At 48.4% G+C, this 23091-nt stretch overlaps 1 protein-coding gene across 1 annotated transcript; it reads right to left on the bottom strand.

Moving 5' to 3' along the window:
• Positions 1 to 5043: 5043 nt before the first annotated feature.
• Positions 5044 to 22301, bottom strand: TBX3 (T-box transcription factor 3). Its single transcript, XM_081841836.1, has 7 exons — positions 20455 to 22301; positions 18471 to 18738; positions 16908 to 17054; positions 13534 to 13610; positions 11621 to 11778; positions 8666 to 9381; positions 5044 to 6458 (listed from the first exon to the last, which is right to left on the bottom strand). Exons 1-7 carry the CDS (start codon positions 20847 to 20849, stop codon positions 6021 to 6023), a joined length of 2199 nt encoding a protein of 732 aa, XP_081697962.1. The 5' UTR covers positions 20850 to 22301; the 3' UTR covers positions 5044 to 6020.
• Positions 22302 to 23091: the final 790 nt, after the last annotated feature.

The following is a 23091-nucleotide window of genomic DNA, read 5'->3' as shown; positions in this document are numbered from 1 at the left end:
CTAGCCAGGATTTATTTTAGGGAGTAGCAGGCTTTATGTTTTGGGGAGGGGGCAGAACCGACACAATTGGACAGTTAGTTAAGTGTTTTTATTTATGTACTTGATTGGGGGCAGCTGCGCCCGTGGCTACGCCCGTGGTGCATGCACAGGAAAGCTCATACCAATAACTTAGTTGGTCTCTGGAATATTCCTGGAAGGAATTTTTTTTTTGTCTGTTTGTTTCGACAACAGCAGACCAGCGCGGCTACCTACCTGTAACTAGAACCATGGTCCTCAGCGAGCTTCATGGCTGAGCGGACATTCGATCACACTGATCCTCAGTCCTAGTCCAAATGACTAGCCACTACACTAGACTGCTCTGCTTCAGTTCTCAAGGAAGAACTACGCTGTTGTGGAAGCTTCCCCCACTTCTCCCTGCCTTACAGGAAGAGATTTGACAATAATTATAACGATAATCGGTTGTTTTGTTTTTATAGGGGGAAAGCAGACATTAGGCTTCACCTGAACGCTGACGCTGGTTCTGGCCCTTCAGGATAGCTTGGTCTGGAAGCCAGCCTCTTGATTATGTACCTCGCTGATATACCTTCCAGACCTACCTGCCATGTTAGTGTGTTGCTACAAAAATATAGTATAGCCTGTGCACACTTACTGCAGAGGAAGGCTCCTTAAACACAAAATGAGTAGCATTTTGTTGGAAGGTCTTGTCTTGTGGCCTCTTTTTTTTTCAATTTCTGTAACTATCTGGTGTCTAAGGTGCCGCAAGACTCGTTTCCTTTTTCTCCTCTTAAAAAAAAAAAGTTGTGTTTCTGAGATTACACTTACACACACACAAATAATCAGGCGGTTTGAAAGATGCAGTCACCTGCAGTCTGACCTCAGAATCAGTGAGCTTTACTTCCGAGTAAATATTCAGAGGTGGCACATGCCATCAGGTCGCAATGCGATTGCCTAATTTCAAGGAGAATCGCAGCACCTTCAGTTTTAAAAAACTCTGTTGTTTTCACGTTCTTTGCTTATGCTTTTGCCTTTGAAAAAAAGAAAAAAATTGATTTACAGCGCCGTCGTGTACATGCCTGCTCAGAAGTAACCCCCGTGTTTCGTGGGAAGTAAACTTCCAGGTAAGTATGCAAAGAATAACAGCTTTATTGTGTTACTGTAGGATCGCAAATCCCCCTGAAAGCTCGCACGGCTCCATAGGTCCAGCATCAACTTGGAAAACAGAAATTCTGTTGATAGCAAGGTGGCATAGAGACAGTCGCCTTCTGCGGGCTTCGGCGAAAGATCTCGTTTTTTGGCGAGCCCCTATTTCACATGCCCCCCACGAGTAAAGTACAGAAGCGAGTTTTAGTTCGTAGGGTGCCAAGAATCCCAGGCACGTGCTGTACCCATTTATCGGCAAGAACCGCCTCAGTTTGCGGCCGAGTTCTTTCGAAAACGCAGTGGCGTGAGGGTGTTTTGCAACTTTCCCCGTGTTTTTCCCGGGAGGAGGTGGAAGAACTTGCTTTTCGAGGCGAGAGAGCAAGAGGTTAGATTTACGACCAGAGACAGTTTGGATGACCACGGCGTGCCTCTCGGAGTTTTCTCGTCCCCTTCCCAATCAAGGAATTGAAGACTCTCTTGGTCAATAGCAGACATAGGAACCCAGGAGAGCGGTAGCTACATACCAGCTCGCTCCTGGCGGTTTCGCAGTCTTCACATAAATGAGATAGACGTCAAGAGAGCTGATGGACGTGGAGAAAGGGATGGTCGTGCCTTCGCCAAGGGGGGCGACTGGTCTCATGGAATCCATTCTGGTTTGATCTCCGACCCTTCTTCACGCGCAGCAGACGGATCCAAGATTTCGCAAGCTGCCTATATTCTACTAGATCTATCGCCATTTGCCCATCATTTAAAGAACGCCCAGCAATCTGACGCTAGTCCCCCTTTGAACAGAATTTGGGGGTGCTTTAGATACGCACCCTAATGCACTTCTCCCGTGTCTGAGACTGAAGCTCTGCTAAGCGTTTATGTGTGCATGTGTGTGCAGCGCTCCTAAAACAGGTTTATTCAAAAGTAACTCTGGCTATTTTGCGTGAGAGGGTGAAGTTGCGTTTTGTTCCATTTATTGAGGTCTTTGTCAATTTCTCGCCAAAAAAGGCTGTAGCTGCGGAGGTTTAGTTTGTTGAGGTTTCTGGATATTAAAAACATTATTAAAAAAGAGTAATTGGCTGTTCTCAATGGGATTGCTACTACCTCGGAAGCGAGTTGAGGACTGCAGCCTTCAGATGAGAATGAAACTGGATTCGTAAACTGAGTGCGCCTATCCATGCATGTTTACTTGGAAGTAAGCGCGCAGACAAGGCGACCTTACAAACCATACCCCTCACGCATCTGAGAAAGCGGTCTGTTGTCCCCAGTAGCTTTTGCCAAAGGAAATCTGGTCTTCAAAGTGCCGCAAGGCTGTTCTGTCGGTTGTTGCTCACTGTATACACCTCTAGACATCTTATGTATGTTTACTTGATAGCTAATCCCCCCTCTGTTCCGTTGGGGCTGATTCCCAGGTAATTGTGCATTGGGTTACAGCTTTCGACGATCTCCATTCGCCATCTTCTTCAGGGAATTAATCCCAACAGCAAAGGACAGGGGCACAGATCCAGTCGCTTACATGCTCCCTCCCTGAAACTCCCGAAGGGACCGAGGATGTGATCAAAAAGCGAGGTACATAAACTTCGAACTTCTTCTTCTTCTTCTTCTTCTTCTTCTTCTTCTTCTTCTTCTTCTTATTATTATTATTATTATTATTATTATTATTTAGGGACAACGATCAATACCTCACCACACACAATCCACTCTTTAAAACTCCAGAGCCAAAAAAATTAAGTGATATAAAAGATTTGGGGAGGAAACACACCCATTCGGAGACTGGGGGGCGGTGGGGCTGAGAGCGAGGGGGCCGTTAATGGAGATCCTTCTGTATATATTCAACTTTCACCAACCGGGCTGGTGTTTATCTCCAAGTGACACAATTCCGAGAGGGCTGAGGAAAGGATGGGGGAGTGGAGGCGACGTAACAGGATAGAGAGTGGAAGTGAACTTTTATAATATTTACAGCTGGCTCACGTTGAAACGCACGGGCGACGGCGTGGAGAGACTCTCCGGGCTAGTCTTAAAAACAACAATTTATCAAGGCGGGCTGCTGAGGGGCTGGCGAGCTCACAGAGCGGCGGTCTTGAGCGGTCTTATCTGCCTGTCCATTCACAAGCTGACCTTCAAAGGCTTCGCGAGGGTCGCTTAGAACTGCATCAGCGACCGAACCACGACTTCGCTGCTTCCATTGGCGGCTCTTTGGCGTTCTATAAACATTGCCCCAAATCATAAATACAGGCGCGATTTGGATACCCGGGGAAAAGTTTGAAGTTTTGTTGATTCTCCGCCCTTCCCTCCTAGACTCCCATTTATTTATTTATTTTGATAAATTTACTGTTTCCATTTTAACGGTGTTTCTCCCTTTCTCTCACACACCCAAGCTCTTCTCTATTTATTCTACAAGACTTTTAGACCAAACAATTAAACAAGAGGAGGCACTTGACTTTTCAGTCCCAACTATATTTATTTTCCAACGCGGCGATGAAGAGACTCATATCATCCTCTGCAGTTTCCAAGGTTCAGCCGCACATACGGGTCTACTCTGAAAGAAGGCCCATTGAACTCAATGGGACTTACTCCCGGGCAAGTATGTAATAATAGGATCGAAATATAGGACTAGGTTGGACGTCAAGTTCTTTTGAAGAAAACTTGCGCCTCTCAAGTAAGAGTATTTACAATCTTAACTGGGAAGTAATTCACCTTTCAAATTATTATTAATTTTAAAAGCTGTCCTTCAAACTATTTTTATTAAAAGGGAGAAAGACACTCTCCTCGGGAATTTATTTATATAATTTCCCCAGTAAAGGGGTGGGGGAATCCTACAGAGTTTCCATTCTCGGACTTTTGCCATTCTGAGTCAAGAAATGCCCTGAAAGAAATCGCTAAGTTATTTATAAACCAAACCAAAGACTCCCCAGGCATATAACCGGAGGCCTAAGGATTTCAACACACACACAAAATTAATATTCGACTGAGAGCCAGTGTGGTGTAGTGGTTAAGAGCGGTAGTCTGGTAATCTGGGGAACAGGGTTCGAGTCTCCGCTCCTCCACATGCAGCTGCTGGGTGACCTTGGGCCAGTCACACTTCTCTGAAGTCTCTCAGCCCCACTCACCTCACAGAGTGTTTGTTGTGGGGGAGGAAGGGAAAGGAGAATGTTAGCCGCTTTGAGACTCCATAAAGGGAGAGAAAGGCGGGATATCAAATCCAAACTCCTCTTCTTCTTCTTCCCCTTACTGGGGAGGAAATCCTTAAGAACTTTTCAACTATATACAGTATATATATTCGTTTGCCCAGCTCTTGGAACCAGACTTTGTAGCCATAGCATGGCGATGTGGACTCCCTCTAAGCAAAGGCAACATTTAGCACGAGAAAAACAAAAAACTCGTTTGGAATAGTGGTGGTAATATATCTCGTAACTGCGGAAGAGAGGGAGGAATCGATCTGGATATTTGCTTTTTAAATTGGGCAACAATTCCAGCCCTCCCGCTATCTCTTTTTACAAACCCGCCTCAGAAGTGCTTTGGTGATTAATTAACGTACTTATTCAACCATTTCTACAGACGGCGCTTCCAGTTTTAGAAGGAAGAGAGAGCCCAGCAGTCCCACTACTGTACAATCTTTCCTTCCCCTCCCTCTCCCGGTGGATCCAGCCCTAAAATTTATTTTATTTATTGCCGTTTGCATTCTATCCCCGGTAAATAAACAACTAAAATTATCCCCGGTGACATAATGAATCCAAATAAAATATGACAAATGTAAACACTATATATACACTTTGCTGAGGGACTCCTGCTATCTTAATACATTTTAAATTCTCTTCAAGGGATTTTATTTAATTTTATTTTAAATGAAAGCAACTGGAGAGAGAAAGAAAACGATAGAAGAAGACAGCATCAGGCCTTATTTACAGACATATGTACAATATCAATAAATTAATTTTTTAATTTCGAGTACTCATATGCCACTTATTTACAAGTTATCCATCAATTACATAAATACTTTATCCATAGTGTCCACTTCTTTCTTCCTTTCTTTTTTCTTCCTTATTATGTTTATAAACCTTGTTATTGCATATACAGTAAAGGGGGGGGGGAGAGGGAGTGGGGAACCGCTTCAAGGAAATTACGGCCCTTTAAAAAAAATTCTCATCTTTCCAACTACATTTTAAATTGTTCCTAAGGGAAGAAGTGGAGAATAAACGTGGGGGAGGGGGAAGGTTAAAAAAAAAAAGTCCCTTGGAACTTAAGCAAGCAATTTTTTTTTAATTAAAAAAAAAAACTCCAAAATAATGAGGCTTAGAATGGAACATGCAAACAGAGCCTTACAGAGGCTGACAGACGTCACTCGAGTATTAAAGGGACACACCCCTCTTTTAACAAAGATTGACATGGGCCGTGGTCAGGCTTGAACTGATATGCAAAAAGTCATTTCTCCGTTTGAAGGGGAGCAAGGGGGGCGGGACACACCGGGGATCACTCCTCCGTGTCTTCTCCTTTCATCTCCGTTTGTTGTGTGTCGACAGGGGTAGAAACAAACAAGGGAGGGAGGCCATGGGGGTCACCTCTCCCCAGGATCCGCTGACCCCACGTGCGCACCACCGCCCCTCCAGTGGACACCACAGTCTGGTTCACAATAGCAGCTTCCAAGAGCGACCTCTCTCCCCCCCTCTGTCCGGTTAGCGGCCTCCAGGCTCGTCGCTCCCCGCCCGCCCCCTGCAACCTCCAGGACAAAACCTTGCCTGGTCAGTCCCACCCAGAGGTGGGAGAGGCAGTGGCGAGTTCTAGCAGGCGGCCAGAGAAATGGGGGAGGGAAGAGAAAAGAGGGGTCCCTAGCCTAGAGACTGTGGGGGATGGAGAGGTTTTTCTGCGAGGGGACCTTCCTCCTCTCCCCACCTCTAGGGCGACCCACTCCGGGCTCTGTCGCCTTTCGATTCCAAGCCACTCACTAGACGCTGGATGTTCTGCAGCTCGCTGGTGGCTTCCTTGTCAACCTTGGGCGACAGCGAGACGGCCGAGCCGGAGGAGAGGGTGGAAGAGCGGCTGTTCAGCTCGGAGCCGGAGTCCAAGGCTCCCGAGGCCGGGCTGGATGCCAAGGCGCCCGCTTTGCCTTCCGCCCCGCCGACCATGGAGGGCAGGGCTGTGGTGAGAAGGCTGCTGCTGTCCGGTAAGGGCACCGGGATGGAGTAAGGGCTGTAGCGCAGGCGAGGGCGCACCGCGCTGAGGAACGGGTGGCGGTGGACGGAGCTGGTGGCTGCTGTCGAGGCGGCGGCCGCGGCTGCCATGTAGGTGTACGGGTAAGGGAAAAGGCTTCCGAAAGGGGACATTGCCAAGCCCTGCAAGAGAAGCAGCGGCCGGGTCAGTAGTTGGCACAGTTAAATGTATATACGTTGGCGCAAGAAAACAGGCAAGGAAACACATGCGCCTAAACACAGAACAAATACCAACCGGGCAGCTTCTCCTAGGCGACGACGGAAAACGAGGTTCTGTTAGGAAGGGTTAGGGAGGTGTCTCTCTGTGTGTCCCTTCCCTCCCCCCCCCGCCTCCATGCATGTGGGAAAACGCAGTAACCAGCCCCGGAGAGCCTCCGAGACGCGGTTCTCAGCCAAGCGCCGTTTCACTCCCTGGCGCCGGGACCAGCAGTTCGAAGCGCGAGGGCCCGGAGCCAAGCTGGAGCTCCATTTTTTAAAAATATCCCATTTCAATCATCTGTCTTCTCAAGGTGCTGAGCACCCTCAGCTGCCATTCCAACCGCGGGAGTCAACACCTCTAGAGGAAAGAGACGGCGGCGGGGAGGGGGGGAGAGAGAAAACCCTCTGCGCTCTCCCTCCCTCTCTCTCGGACAAAACGCCTTTTGGGAAAGGAAATGTTGGCATCGCTTTCAAGCGAGTCAAAAACTCTTTAGCTTGTAAAATGTGGTCGGAGCGAGCGAGCCTGTCCTATTCAAGAGCTCCAGAGAACCCTTGTATAGGTGGATGTTCTGTCGTCGATTCCCTATACTGTATGCCCTTTTCCCTCATCCTGACGAACGCCTGTTGAGCTTCAGTTTAAGAGAGTATGAGAGAGAGAGCGTTTGTGTTGGGGAGAGCGCTAGGGCGTTTGCGTGCGCGTGAGAGTGTTGAAATGAAACAAAAAAACCCTTTAAACATAGTCAGTAAACGAAGCACCTCGCTTTCCCTCTGATACCGGCCTTTGCCAGAGCAGAGCTGCACTCAAATCCCCTCTATCGGTCATAATATTCACGGGCTGAACTTGCAGCTCTCTCCCTCGGTCTCCTTCCTCACAGGGTTGTTGTGAGGATGGAATAGAATAACCCACCTAGGCTGCCCGGAGTTCCTTAGAGGTTATTTAAAAAGAGAGAAATAAATAAATTAATAATAATAATAATACCCTTAAAAAGAAACTCCAGGAACGCACACACGCGCAGAATTTGAAAGCCGAAGCTTTAAAAAGTCTGGTGTGAAATGGCTCCGGTCTATATGGTTTTAGCAGTGAGTGGGAAGGTGGGAGTGACAGGGCATGCTGGCATACTTTTCTCTCTTCTGCGAATAAAGAATCCATCTGAACTCTTTTAAACATGTCACCGAAAAGTCTGCTAAAACAGACACACACAATAATCTTCCTCTAGCTCACTCTTTAGGACCACCATCGCAGGAGAAATGGAACACAGGGAGTTGTCTTACGCAGAGCCAGACCCTTAGTCCATCTAGCTCCCTATTGTCTACACGGACTGGCAGCTGCTCTCCAGAACTTCGGGCGGGGTATACTTCCTGGCACTACCTTTACAAACTAGGAATTGAACCCGGGACTTTCTGCAGACGCTCTGCCACTGAGAAATGCAGGCCTCCTTAGTTAGACCATTGGAGCACCTACATCAATACTACCTACCCTAATTGGCAGCGGTTTCAAGAGTTCAAGCAGCGCTACCCGGAGATGCAGGAATGGAACCTAAAGTCTTGCGCATGCAAACCCGATGCTCTACCGCCCAGCTACGACCCTTCGCCTGAAATCCATTAGAGGATTGTTGTTGGAACAAGACCGGGGGTGCCAACTTGAATAAAATACGGGGGAGGGCATGGGAGTAGCCATGGGCTGAAGGGGGGCAGTTGCCTCCCCAATCAAGTAAGTAAATAAAAAATACTTAACTAACTGACCAATTGTGTTGCTGATAATTTGGTTCTGCCCCCGAACATAAAGCGCCCCCCTCAAAAAAATAAATCCTGGCTGCCCAAGGGGGGCAAGTAAGCCCTGCCCCGCATAATAGATCACATGACGCCGCGCACGGACACCATTTGAATGGTAGTGCCTATCAACTTTCGGGAGGCCCCCTCAAATATTTTTATTGGGGGGGCGTTAAGACCCCTCGGCTCCTAGGACTTGGCTCCAATGGACAAGATAAAGAATGGGGGCGGGGAGAAAGGGGAACTCCCGGGTAATGATCTGCCTCAATAGATTCCCAAATAGCTTCTGCCTTAGTGAGGGGAGAACTCACACCCGGGCGAAAAATAAAATAAAATTCTACATATCCACCGCAATAATTTACCTGCGAGGCCAGGACGTGCTGTTGCAGATGAAAAGGTAAAGCCGCCGCCGCCGCTGCAGCCGCCGCTGACGCTCCGGATAATCCCTGAGCCGCCGCCGTGGCCATCACCGTATTGTCCAGCCCGGTAACTCCTGCCGAAGCCCCGGAGACTGTAGCCAGCAGGGGGCCCATCCCGGCCATGCTGGAGAAGGCGCCGCCCATGGCGAACTGGCTGGGGTGGAGGAGCAGAGGGTGCCCGTTGCTCAGCGGGTTGAAGAACTGCTGCCCCCCGGCCAGGCCATGGGAGAACGCCAGACTGGACAAGTGGCCCTGGTGGGCGAGGTGGGCAGCGCTGTCCGTCTGGACCGTCAGCGGGGCGAAGGGCTCCTTGGCCAGGCCCCTGCAGTCCTCCCTCGAGGGGCTTTTCACCTCCTCCCCGCCGAGGCCCCGGGTGCTGGAGGAAATGGTGGCCGGGCTGTGCCGAGCTGAGTCTGCGGGAGCCTTGGGGGCGCTCTCCCGGCTGCCTCTGCCGCCTGCCGAGTCCGGGGGGAAGAGGGTCACTTTGGAGGGGCTGCTCTTCTCCCGTGGGTCTCCTCCTCCTCCTCCTCCGGAGCCCGAGGAGCTGCTGTTGGTGGCAATGGCAGCAGTGGTGGTGGAGATCTTTCCGGAGGAGTCGTTGGCCTCCGAGGGGTCGTCTTTGCTTTCCGTGTCGCTTTCCCCCTCGCTGGGACACAGATCTGGGGGCCGAAAAGAAGGGAGAGGGTCAGTCGGAGAGCAAATACGTTGGAGCCGTTGCTCAGCCAGGCGCCCCTTCCCCTGGGAGGTCCAGGTCGCACTTCTTGGAGCTGAACCCCTCTCGTTTTGGAGGCACAGCTCAATGCAAATAAAATACTAATTCCAAGAGCGTGTGTGTATACACATACACAGATACATACACACAAGCACACTTACCCTGCCAGCCTTCTGTCTTGCCTGGAATATACACCCTCCACCCCTCTAAATCTTATATATATTGGCCTACTATTCCTAAAGACTTTAGCTGAGCTATCACCAGTTGACTTCAGTTCAGTCCACCATCTTGGGGGGGGGGATCTCTGCAGGTAGAAAAGTAGCCTATCACGGTTCTAGCCTTGCCTGTTCCCCTAACCTAAACATTTTTTTATTCGGTGGAATTCCTTCTTCCTTCCCCACCCCTTGGTGAAGCGTTCCATCATGTTTACCGCCTCTGAAAGAAGGACTACTAGACGAATTCAAACTGACTTGTTTGGAGCTGAGCTTCCCAAATTTAGGTTGATACACGCAAGTAAGCCTATTCCCCCATCCCGTCTGGTATCTAGGCTCACTTTATCTCCTTGTTTCCACAATAAACGTCCAACTGAAGTGGATGAGAGAGAGAGGAGAGGAGAGGCTTGGGGGTAGGAGGAGGATCATATTAATTCCCCAGCTTTTATTTCTCCCAGGTTTTTATTCCCCTCTTCTGTGCTCTGTTGGAACATCTCGCCTCCTTCCCAACGCAAGGGAAGGTTAAACGTTTAGGGTCTGGCTTCTCTCTAGCCTCAGACACAGGGCCTGCTTACATGAGCTTGAAATCCCCTGCCATTTGTTTTCTGCTTTCACAGGGCAGGCCCCTGAGAGAACCAAAGTTCAAGCAATTTTTTGGGTAACAAATGAGGGGGTTAAAAAGGGGAAAAAAATGGTGCATTCCATCTGACAAGAGCATGGCAAAGTCCAGGGCTTTCAAAAGTATGTGTTTTTAAGGCTGCAATCCTATGCATGCTTGCTTGAGAAGACCAGCACACCATCTGGAACACTACTCAGGACACCCGATTGAATTCAAAGTGGGGATAAGATGGGCCACCTAAAGTAACTTGAAGGCTTTTATGTACACATGCAAATGTAGGATTCCTTGGAAGCCGCTTAACTCCCACTACAGCCCATAGGTTTATGAAATGAAGGGAGAACAGGAGAGATAATTTGACCCAGGCTGTGCCTTCCTCCTGCCTGTTCTCCTTTAGAGTCAGGAAAACAAAAGGAGCCTTTTCGTAAAATCTTTTAGCGAGCTAGCTATATTAGTATCTTGAACCCAAAGCTTCAAAGAGCCTTGTGGCATCTTAAAGACGCATGTACAATTTATGACATTAATTTCCCACATTTTCTCCAGGCAGTTCAAGGTGACGCACGCGATTCACCCCCCCCTCCCCATTTCATCCCCACAACAACAACCCTGTGAGGTAGGCTAGGCTGAGAGAAAGTGACTGGTCCATGGTCACCCAGCAAACTTCCTGGCTGAGCGAGGGGGGGGGCGTATAGTAGTGCCCTGGAATCCCAGATTCCAGTCTAGTAATCTAACTGCTACAACACATTGAGTCTGACGAAGCGTCCTCAAAAGCATAGGAAATTTGTTTATTTTTTTAATGGAAATTTTTTTTGTCTGTCTTTCCCCTTATTGCTAAATCCCAGTATGGTTTTGAATGGATTGGTTGCAGGGGGTTTCCCCTCCACCTTAATAAGAAATTCCAATATGTGCATGAATGGATTGGTTGCAGGGTTCCACCCCCCCCACCCTTATTCAGAAATTCCAATATGGTTATGAATGGACTGGTTGCAGTTTTGAACTTTTGCCCTGTGGTCTGCCTTTGCTCTGAAGCTTTAGTCAGTGTTGGCTGACTCTGTTCAAACCACAGAAGAAATATAGATACAGGGCGGAAAGGAGAAAAGTGTTTTTCCCCCTCCTATTTAAAAATGTCTGGAGCAGTTTCAAAATTGGGTTTATTTTATTTTTCGAAACTTTTTCCCCCTCTTTCCAACCGGAGGCTGATCTTCAGCCAAACTCCCTTCAAATGCTGCCTCCCCCCACCAAAAAACCCCCCTGGAAATGGTAATAACCCAGAAATAGAAAGAAGGAGGGGGGAGGGAAAATGGGGGGGTGCACAGGGAGTGGGGGGAGGGGCAATGGCAAGTAGGGAGGTACCTCACCTTTGAGATTAGATGTGCCCACAGTTGATACTGCAGGGGAGGTTGACTGGGCAAAGCATTTGAAAGCTGTCTGCTCACTTGAGGACTCGTCCGATGTCCCATTTTCTTTCTTCTGCCTCTCATCATACACTCGCATGGACTGGAGGGTCAGTTGCTTCCTGGAGAAAAGTTGGTTGGTTTAAAAGTCGCTGGAGAAGGGAGGAAACTCTCGAACACATACCACACGCTCCAGACCATAATACCTCTCTAAATCAAATCAGCTGGCACCGCAAAAGACTGTTTACAAAAGAAAAAACCAGCTGGTGCCCCATTCAGGCCAATGGACGAGGAAAGACGTCCAATGGAATCAAACAGGATTTTTAAAAATAAAATAAATAAATATCGTTGTGATCCCTGCGGATATGCTTATCATCAAAGCCAGGCTTGCCCAGCCTACTGGCCTGGCACTAGAGTCGCAAAGGGTTTCTAGGCAAGTCAGCCTGTTTTAAGAAAGGGGCTTTGCGGACTGCAGTGTTATTTACTTCGGATGATGCCCCCAAAGGTCAACAGGCCTTTCCGAAGATCAAAGGGCCTTTGGCGTCAGTTCAGTGGAAAGAAGGCGGGTTTCTCCAGGAGTAAGCGAATTTCAGGTTTCGGGTTTGGAGCTGGGATTCTGGAAGCCAAAGACAGTTCTTTTGGAAGGAAGCCAATTCCTTTTCCAAGGGGAAGTGTTTAGGTAGAACTTTGAAGGGAAGAACTTGAATGAGTTGCCATCAGAACATGGCAAGGACAACCTCAATATGATATTAATATTCTTCTTCATGTCTAGATGTAATCTCAGAAATCCACAAATGCTAAGAGAAACTAAACATCTGATAGGGGGCAGCTGATCTCCTCAGAGTTTGGGAAGAGTGAAAAATGGGTTCTTGCGGGGTGGAGGCAGAGCAAATCTGTGACTAAATGAAGAGTTGAGCTGAGTTGGGTGAGTTTTGGGCAACCATAGTCCAGCAGTGATCAGCTGTTCCAAGTTGCTGGACTATTCCTGGATATTTGGCTTTTTAATGGCTAATAGGAAGTTATTGTTCAGTTTATTTTTATTTTGAAGAGAGGAATTATGAATAACGCTTGCAGGAACCAGCTCTCTCCCTGCTCCCTAAATGTATGAGTATCTGTAAAATCAAAATTAAATACTGGGCACCTTTCAAGTCGAAATGAAGCAACTGGTTTTAAAATTGAAAGCAGGAATTTTAAATAAGGAGGTCTTAAATGGGGCTTCAAAATACAGGCTGGGTCATTGCAGATTTTAGGGGAATTTTTTTTTACCTTGACATTTTTTTGCTCATTGCTCAAAACATAGAAATATTTGCCTTTGAAGACTGCCTTCCAAAACAAATATCCACACCCAATTACCTTGCCCTGAATGTGTATTGTGCAAAGATAACATACACAGGAAAGCTCCTTTAACTCTAAGAAAGGCTAAGAGATGCTTGTTTTCCTCTTCACTGACACTACCTGCTGTTAAAACACTCCTTGGAAGGAACTCAAGGCTTACTTCAATTTAAATGCATGCAGGATCAGGTTAGTGCAACGTCTCATTAGAATATGGCTTTGGGTAAACTACTGCCAGCCACTCCCTCTCCACAGCCTCTTGTGTTCCACATTTTGGCAATGGCAAACACGTGTCCTAAGCTGTGTACGTCTCCCTTGGGTGGCAGTGAACACACCTTTGGGCGTTTACAAATATCACTTTCTAAAAAAAGATTCCACTAAGGCTAGGAACCCTCCCTCCCTCCACCAACACTCATCCCAATGAGAGTTGTGTGTTTTAAAGATCCTTGAACAGACCCTACAACAGGAGCCTTTCAAAACCAGACTGAACACGCTAATAGCAAGTTGGACAGACACCCCACACTCTACTGCGACAGCCCCCTTACCTTTTCTCTCGCCTCCCATTCCCTGTGTCTCGAAAGCCTTTGGCAAATGGGTTGTTGTCGATCTTTAGCTGAGTTATCTATTTTTACATTTAAAAAGAAAGGAGAAAAAAAGAAATGAAATGAAAAAATGCATAAGAACGGAATCTCGAAGTGGATCCAGATTTTCAGGGGGGCATGGTGTAATGGTTGGGGCACTGAGAAAGGTGCAGGGACAGATCCTGGTCCTAAAACTAGGAGAAAACTCCGTTAGTAAGTAACCAGCTCTCGGTGCAATTTACACCACGCAAGGATCAAAGCGAAATGCCTTAGTTCAGTGGGAGAACAACTGCTTTGCATGCAGAAGGTCCCAGGTTCAATCCCCAGGACTCCCTGCCTGAAACCCTGGAGAGCAGCTGCCAGTCAGTGTAGACAATACTGAGGTGGCTGGAGCAACGGTCTGACTCTATAAATAAGGCAGCTTTCTGAGGTGGTGAAACCCTGAATGAAGGAAGGGTGTGATCCAAGCATAGAAAATAAAGGTTCTGTTCCAGCCTATTGAACCTCTAATTTCATAGTCCAACCCAGGCGGGGTGTTTCTCCTGTGCATGCCCTTACTCAAAGCAAGGGGAATAATGGAGGGGGGCGTAAACAGCTTTCATCCCAAACTATGCCTCAAAGTTTCTTTCCAAAAGCCCCAAGTAACACCCTTAGCAGAAGACCCACAAACTGACCATGTGACATTGTTAGGGCCAAGAGCCCAGGATCCTAGGGCTGCCCCCCCCCCCAGCATGAAAGACCATTTTCATGCACCTCTGCGGCTGGTTGCCTCAGCCTTAGTGTGTGTGTGTGTGTGTGTGTGTGTGTGTTGAGGGGGGAACCCTGGCGGAGGAATGAGTGGAACGTGCCGCCCTGGCTATCCATTAAAGTTATGTTTCAGTTTCAACTCTTTACCTGCCATAATTAAACCGCAAAGGAATGGTGGTCACCCGCTTGCTATAATAAAATACTTTATGTAATTACTGTCCACGGGCCACGTGCTTGTGTGTGCGTGTGTGTGTGCATGCACGCAGTGCTGGAGGTTGAGGAGGGGGGGCGAGCTCTGAATAAATACTATGCAAACATATTACAGGCATGTTGCTCCCCCTCACCTCTGCAAACTCTTAAAAGGATGGGTGGGAGGAAATCAACAACATCTGCATGTTGTTGCTTTTTCCTTTCCTTTTCAAGACTGCAATGCCTTTTTCTCCCTTCAAGGATCCGGCCCATGTCCAGCGCTTTCGGCTTTCAAAGAAATCACTGGGTGCACAAAATTCGGCACCTGCTTAATTTTTGAAATCATTGCTGCCACCTCTTTTAAAGCAGTACTTTTAAAGCAGTACTGGGCTGTCCCTTTGGGTGGGAAGATGAGCCCAAAGTTCTGATCTCACGCTCTCCCCTTTCTAAGTTTAGGCTACAATCCTCTGCACCCTTAGTTTGAAGGGATACCCACTGAGCACAGTGGGACATGCTAAGGATTAAACATGCATAGGATTCCTTCGCCTTAAGAGTTTTCTACAGAAGTGCAGAGACGTTTTGAGTTGGGGGGCAGGGCTTAAATACTGCCACAGTGCATGTCATATGTATACAATATTATATGCTATATAATAACATAATATAAAATATTACATGTGTGTAATATGAATCTCACTGTCCCTCCTGTCTGTCTCTCTCTCTCTCTCTCTCTCTCACACACACACACACACAGAGAGAGAGAGAGAGAGATTTCACACACACCTCCCCTGACTCCTTTGGCCAGGCCCTGGGATCTGTTCCCCCATCGATTAAAAAACAGGAGCAAAACGCAAGAAAGGGACCCATGTCAGGGAGTCAATCCATTACTTCCAATTGCTCAGAAAGTGCTTAATGAAGGCGACCGGGGCCGCCTAGGTGAGCGCTGGAATGCGGGTTCTCTGACCTCTTGCAAGAGATGGCTCGAGATAACGCCAGGAAAGCGGGGGCCTTTGGCTCCATTACAACACCGCTTTCACACGCCATTGCAGGTCAGTCGGACAAGGGGCTTCTCTCTCGGATAGGGACTAGAAAGGTTTCCGCAGGCCGAGCACGGGGCTAATTCAGTCAAGCGAGATCCGCTCGCCCCGGAGGAGAGCGAGCCTCCTTTATCTCTCCCTCCCCAACACACCTCGGCGATCGTATCAAACAAAAGTTCTGTTAAGCGGCTAGTCCCTAGCACGTTTGACTTCTTCGCGGGGCCTCCTCAAGCCAAGCCTCGATTTCCCAACAGGAGCAGAAACACGGCATCAGATCCCTCTCCCTCCCATCTCCAAAGCACACGCTTTCGTCCAACACCATATCCTGCCAACTTCCACCGCGATCCTGAGTTCAGGCACGAGCCACATTGATTTCAGGAGAGCTAAACTGTCCAAGGAGCTCCGCCAGGAGAATTAAGCAAGCGCGCGCGCGCGCGCACACACACACACTTTCAAAGTACACACTGGGGTTTCCATCTTGCAGCGCTGCCAAAGCTCCATAAACCACCGCACTCGAGTTTGGGAATCCAAATACCAAAAGTACTAATTTACAGCGAGGGGAAAAAAATAAAAATGAAATGAAACTAAGGCTGGCTAGTCGAAGTCTCCCGGGTCCTTCGCCTTGAATTCATTACCATAAATTTAGACCGCGCCAAGCTCCCAGTTAGACCACTTTGGTGGGCAAGGCGGCCTCCCGCAAACAGGACGCCTGGTGATAATTGAGGATAGGGTATCTTTAACAACTACACCTCTCTTCTCACTGCATCCTCAAATCAGAATGGGCCATGTCCTTCTTATTAAACGCTGCTAGGTGCTAAAAGCGTATTTCTTTCCCTTGCCCCTTAAAAAAACCAACCCTACTCCAAAACTATTAATAAAAACACCGCAGTATAAAGTGTGTGGGGGGTGGATAATATGAACCAGACCTACATTTGGGGGCCTGGTTGCCCCTGTCGTTGTTGTATTTTTAAGTAAACTAATGTATGGTCTGATTAGGGTTCTGTTTCCTCAAAAATCACATTTGCACACCGAAAGAGAAAGTCGGATATCTTTTTTACGCTCCCTCTCTTTCTCGCACACTACAAACACATCTATTTTCCTCTCCACCACCTCTTACTAGTTTTCTCTGGATACACCGAATATCGAAAATTAGAACAATTTTAATTCCTTCTTTCAACTTTCTTTCTGAAGTGGCCGAAGTGATATTGGGGGGGGGGGCGCTAGGAGACAAGGCCCAATTTTTTCCTAAGCCATTTATGCCAAATCAGATAACGATCAGAGGCTCAAGATCACCCATCTCTCTCGCCACCCCCTACCCACCGCTCCACCTCCTTCCCTTAAATGCATTCCACAGCGACTCTTTCTTACCTTATCGTTCTGATACGCAGTCACCGCAATGAATTCTGTCTCGGGGAAAACGTAAGTGCGGAAGGTGCTGTAAGGCAGTTTCAGAATATCATTGGCCCGGACGATGTGGAACCGAGGCTGGTACTTGTGCATGGAGTTCAAGATGGTCTGCGGGTGCGGGAGGGGTAGGGGTCAGAGACAGACAGACAGACAAGCAGGCACATCCAGACTCAGTCAAAACGAAAAGAGGAACATCAGCAAAGGATGAATTTAGGCCTCCAAATCCTAGCCGCCCTCTTTCTTTCTTTCTTTCTTTCTTTCTTTCTTTCTTCTTCTACACATCTAGAACCACCGTTGCTTGGAAATATTTTGCTTTAAAATAATACTACCAATCATAATAATTGTCTTCCAACCCAGTAGGAGAGAGAGCTAAGCCCGGGTCATTAGTTGACTGGCGAGGAGATATAAAGGAAGCGCGAGGGAGCGGAGTGGTTTTCTGAGCGAGCTCCAAGCGGGCCAAGGTTTGGGGGTGGGGGGGAGAGAGAGCGAGCTAAGGCTTTTCAGGAAGATCAGCCAAGGCCAGCTAAGCTGAAACGAGGATCTCCCCGTTTCTTCCTTTTTCCTTCCCAATAAAACCTCGCCAGAAGGAATGACCTCATTTTCTGCACTTCGCTGGAGGAGCTGCCTTGCCCGAAAGTTCACTTTCCTATCTGTACACAGACAGGGATGTGAATGGAGGAAAGGAAATAATAATAATACTGTAAAGCGACCCGAGCTTAAACATGGGTCTAAATCGGTTAGGAGAGGGATAAAATCCGGCTGGAATCCCAAAGAAATTTATTTTAATTTGAGTGGTTTGGGGTGGGGTTTTTTTGGTGGTGGGGAGGTGTATTTATTTCCTGTCATCCTTTCTTCCTCGTCTCTCCTCCACCTTCCTATTTTTTATCTGCACCCTGTGTCCTCCCCCCCCACCCCCCAATTCTGGAACTGTCTGGCTCTTAAATCAGTTTTGCCCTAGAAAAGTTATAAAACAAACCCCAGATTTGCTGGAGTTAAGCTGCTTTTTTTCTCTACTCCCCCTCCCTGCGATTTAACTAGAGTTCGGATCCTGCCCATTTAGAGCTGAGTCTGAGCAAGAGTGCAGGATATTTTTTTTGCCCCGGAAGTTTCCTAATTAGATTTATAACATGGGAAAGGGAACGATTACCCTCATCCTGCGATTCCTCCCCGTTTTCCCTCCCTGAAACACATGCACACAGAAACCAATTATGATATTATTATAAGCAGCTCGACCAAAGTGCCCAAATATGAAGTCATTTCTCGCCCCCCTCCCTTCCTTTAGAAATCTGGAAGGGATCGAAATCAAACGTCAGTCTCTTTGGGCCTCTGCAAAGCTTTTTTTAGCGAATAGGTTTCCCACCCACCAATCCCTGCAGCGTGACCGAGGGTCGATCTAAGCTGATCTCTCCACCTTGCAAATATATGTTTTGCTTTGTTTTAAACGCGTGGTGTTTGTAAGCAGGGGCGGCGTTTAAAGAACCAGGAGGTTACGTTACAGGGGGGAATAAATTAAAAACCACTCACAAATCCGTGTTTGTCCGAAATGTTATTAGTCAGTTTAAGTTTGTGGAAAGTCACGACTTTAGACATCCACTGTTCTCCGGTCGCCGGGCTATCTGGATGGATATACATTCTCTTTGGCATTTCAGGGTCGGCTTTCCCGGCCACCATCCACCGGGAATTGTGGAATTTATATCTACAATCGTCAGCCGCCACTATGTCCATCAACAAAATATATTTGGCCTTCTTATCCAGGCCAGTACACCTCACTTTAAAGGGTGGAAACATTCTCCTAGAGACAGAGACAGACAGAGCACAAAACAAAGAAGGCAAAGATTTTACTTATATTAAAATATATAAATATATGTATTTTTAAAAAGCGAGAGTCGTCGTAGTATCCCCACCCACCCCCAACCTTAGCAAGGAACTGTACTCTCAGATTCTCTCGACTGGTTGCTATTGTGCAAAATAAAAATGATAATAGGAATCCTTTGTGGATATTCCATTTTAATTCTTTTTTTAAAAAATAATAATCTCAAAATAATCTCCTTTGGTTTGAGCATGGAGGGAGACGCAGATTCGTAGTATTTAGCGTGCAACAATAGTCCAAGGCCAACGATACTGGAGAGCTTGGAAGATGGTTGCCACCCCTTCCCCAAATCCTTAAGTTGATTTCCATATTGCAAAGACGTGTGATTTTGTTGTAGCGAGCTGTTGAAGTCTGCAAAGCCTCCTTACAAAGTAGCTGCCCAAATAAGAAAGCAAACAGTAGATAAGCCTTCTTGGGGGGAAAACTTTGGCCACAGATCCAAAGTCTCCTTACTTTTTTTCAGCCGTCTTGGGGACTTGATTTTTTTTTTTAAAAGCAGTTTAAAATGAACCTGGCATCGTAAATATGAACCTGAGGACTCTGCATCAGGGTTAAATTTTCACTTTCTGCGTTGGAATGAAATAATGGCAATTGTTTCTATAGAAATTACGACTATTCGTAATTTGTGAGCGGACGTTTAGGGAAAATACATAATCTGCCATTTAGCTCTTAAATAAGTTTTAAGTACAGCTTACAAACTTTTTACGGGGTAAGGAAGCCCTTCATTCCAAACCTGTTTTATTATCAAGTCCAGTGCTAGAGTATTTTCACTTGCTCCACAAATTTCGGGCCCTACACCTGGATTTCTCTAGCAGTTGAAATCCTGGGTTCAAAATATCCACATTTACAGAAGAGCAATGTTATTTTCGGGGGTGAGGGTTCAAATGTGCTTTTAAAAATCCAGTCGAAGAGTTCCACCTCCGAATAGATTTGCTTGGAAGTAACTAGGCTGGATCTGCTTCGAGCGTGGAAAGACTTAACTGCTAAAGAAAGTCTGAGCAGGATAAAGCCTGCTTTTACGTCTGGGTATGTTTTTGCCTGGAAGTAAGCCCCATTCATTCCAACGGGTCTGGCTGCCCAGCAAAAAGTGCAGGAAATTACAGACATAACAAAGCAACGAAGGGAGCTATTGCATTTTTTAATAAAAGATTCCCGGTGCAAAATTCTGCCCAGTTTTATATGATTGCACATATCCCACGAACACTGCGGTCAGTTCTCTCTTTGGTGTGCACAGATAAAGTGTTGCGCGTGTGTGAACGATTCCTGGATGCAGATATCTGTCTATGTATCTATCTATGTATCTATCTATCTATCTATCTATCTATCTATCTATGTATCTATCTATCTTCTATCTATCTATCGCTATATGCATTGCATAGATTGTACACACACAGTATTCCCATTGTCCTTCAGAGGTTGGGTGAAGGCTTTTGCAAGCACACACGGTCAGCTGTCGCTTTCTGGATATTTTCCTAATTCCATATTAAGCTTTTTATTTTCTTGTTTGCAAGTGGAAACGATTGGTTTGCTTGGAAATCAGCTTGAGAGAAATGGGTTGGCGGGTGTGTGCGGAGGCGAGACGGAGAAGAATCCCCCCCCCCAATCGTTTCCCATAGCCCAGGAGCAAATCTCCCTTACCTTCCTGACTTGGTGATTACCATCTCGGTGCCCCGCTTGTGGAACTGATCCCAGAGTTCCTTGGCTTCTAGGTGGACTTTGGGGTCATCCTCCACCTCTTCCTCCGGCTCCAAGGTTTTCAAAGGCCTCAGGTGAGCCGCGGCTTGGTGTCCCAGAGACGAGAAAGGCATCCCGGATTCCGTCGCCCCGACTAACTGATCCATGATGGGCTTGGCCAGAGCCCCCGGCAGAGAGAGGGCGGCGGCCCCGTTGGGGGGCAACGCCAGAGCCGGGAAGAAAGGCGGCTGGTGACCCAAGACGGCGCTCATGGCGAAGTCCGGCGCCCGGTGAGGTAGGAAAGGGTGGTAAGCCATGCTGGTCCCAGGAATCACGGGCTCTCTCATGGAGAGATTCATCCAACAGCTTGCCTCGCTCCCAGCGGCCTGCCCGGACACAGTCCTGGATCCTGGAGCGCGCGGCCCTTACGAGCTCATCGTCGGGCCACGATTCCCAGAAGAAGGAGAGAAGGAGGGAAAGGGAGGAAGAGGAGGAGAGAGAGAGGAAGGCGAGAGGGCCGTCCGAAGAGGAGGCGAGCGACCAGGGCGGGGGGTGCCGGAGAGTGACATAGGCGAGTCACCAGAGAGTCCCAGCGCCCGAGTCGAAAGCAGGAGGCATCTTGTCACCCGGAACCCGCCAGGGTGTCTTTGCGCCTGGCTGGGAAGCTCCTTCTTCTCCTCCTCTTCCTCCTACTCCTCAGCGATCGCTTTTTCACAATGATTGAATTATAATGTTAAGAATGGTCGGTTTCGAAAGAGGAAGGGGTGGCGGTGGAGAAAGCAGCAGCAGCAGCAAGGACTTCGGCCAGATTTCGCCGCTACTTCTGGGGAAGGAGACGGAGGAAAGGAGGGTTCGGTCGTGCAGGGAAAAGGAACGCCTCGAAAAAGAAGAAGTCACCTTCTTTCTCTGGTGGGTCTCTTGCAAACGTTGAGATCGGAAGGTTTTTTTTTCCTTCCGCTCTTTCTTATGCTTCCCCCCTCCTTATATTCAACGCCCCGCAGAAAGCTTCTGGAAAGGTGGAGTGTGTTTGTGTGCGTGTGAATGAGAGGGAGAGGAGAAGAGAAGAAATTGTGAATGGGGGGGGGGGAAGCCTCTTGTTTCTAATCAGGCTTCTCGCAGCGCTAAAAGTTGGAGAGAGAGAGCGAGAGAGCGAGAGAGCGAGAGAGAGAGAGAGAGAATATGCAGCTTCCGTTTTCCCCTCCCCCCACGCGGCTCGCCGTTGCCAAAGTTTGGATTCCAGAAAAGAAAAAAAAAATCTCCGCCGCCCGTCTCCGTCGTTCCTCCTCGGATCTCTCCTCCCTTCTTTCCCCCTGTCCTCTTTCAATTTTTTTTAAAAAAAATAATTTTTAAAAAAGCCTTAACGATAGCGATTTGCAAAACTGGGGAGCCTTGATCGCTCTTCTACGCCCTCCCAACCCCTGCAAGTTCCTGCAAGGAAGAGAGAGACAGAGAGAAGAGAGAGAGAGAGACGGGTATGTATGTGTGTGTGTGTGAGAGGAGGGGGGGTGTTGAGAGCGAGTGGGAGAGCGAGCGAGTGCGAGAGAAGGAGCCACGGAGGGAGAGAGTGAGCGAGCGAGCGAAAGCGGCGCTGGGCTCCAAGAATCCCCGGTGTGAGTGCGTGTGTGTCTGAGCCAGCGCGCTCGGCTGCGCCGGGATGGAATGGCTGTGTTGTGCGGCGTTGCAGGGCAGCTGCCGCATACTTGATTGGCTCTTTGACGCTTTCGGACCAATTGTGTGGCTCCATAGGCGTGGTTTTGACAGGTCGAGCGGAGGGGGACCGAGGCGAGTTATAAAAAGAAGGTGTCGGAAATTGTAACGCTGCAGCAAAGCATCCCCACCGCTCCGTGCCGTGCGAATATGTCAACATGATCAGAGGCGGGCGGGCGGGCGGGAGGGGGGGAGCGAACGAGGGAGGGAGGGACGGAGGGAAGGAAGGAGGAGAGAGAGAGAGAGAGAGGTGGGTGGCTGAGAGCAGCCATTGGGAGAAAGCGAGCGAGAGACAGAGAAAGGCGAGAGTGTGTGTACGCGTCTGGCCTCTAGGGGGCTGCGGAGAGGCGAGTTGGCCGACAGCGCCGCAGCCAGAAAACCAAGAGGGGTGGGGGTGGGGAAATCTCTCTCTCTCTCTCTCTCTCTCTCTCTCTCTCCCAAGCTTTGGGACATTTTCAATTTGGACTTATCATCAACTTTTCTCGGCGAGGCTTTCCATTTCATCGCCTCCTTTCCCTTCCACTGGGGAAGATGCGCGCCTAGGCTGGGTTTGAGATCTAGCAGGTTTAAGTGGGTGTGGGAGAAGGAGGAGGGGAAGGCTGGGCTGATTCTCTCTCAGCGCCCCCCCCCGTCCCACTCACGCGTGCCTAAGCTCAACCACCGTCTCCCCCCCCCCATTACCACCAACACCCACCACAAACGTTCCGATCTTCTTTCTTTCCCACTGCCTATAAGGGTTTGAGTGGTTTGGATGCCCGCTCGCCCTCATGGGTCCCTAACCCCCACCCCACGCCCGGGTACACGTGCTGGCGCGCGCGAGCTCCTCTCCGCCCGCCCCCGCCCCCCGCCGGATGGGATTGTAGAAGCAGGAACATACACGCGTGCACACATACA

The sequence above is a fragment of the Podarcis erhardii genome, assembly GCF_964252035.2.
Source record: "Podarcis erhardii genome assembly, chromosome: 15".
NCBI lineage: Eukaryota > Metazoa > Chordata > Lepidosauria > Squamata > Lacertidae > Podarcis > Podarcis erhardii.
This window is presented reverse-complemented; position numbering and strand designations above follow the sequence as displayed.

Coding starts and splice junctions, on each gene's coding strand:
- TBX3 (XM_081841836.1), bottom strand. CDS start 20,849: ATGAATCTCTCCATGAGAGAGCCCGTGATTCCTGGGACCAGCATGGCT. Junction 17,055..18,470: donor TTTCGGACAAACACGGATTT/GTGAGTGGTTTT, acceptor CCGCACCCGCAG/ACCATCTTGAACTCCATGCA. Junction 13,611..16,907: donor CTGCGTATCAGAACGATAAG/GTAAGAAAGAGT, acceptor ATGTAAAAATAG/ATAACTCAGCTAAAGATCGA.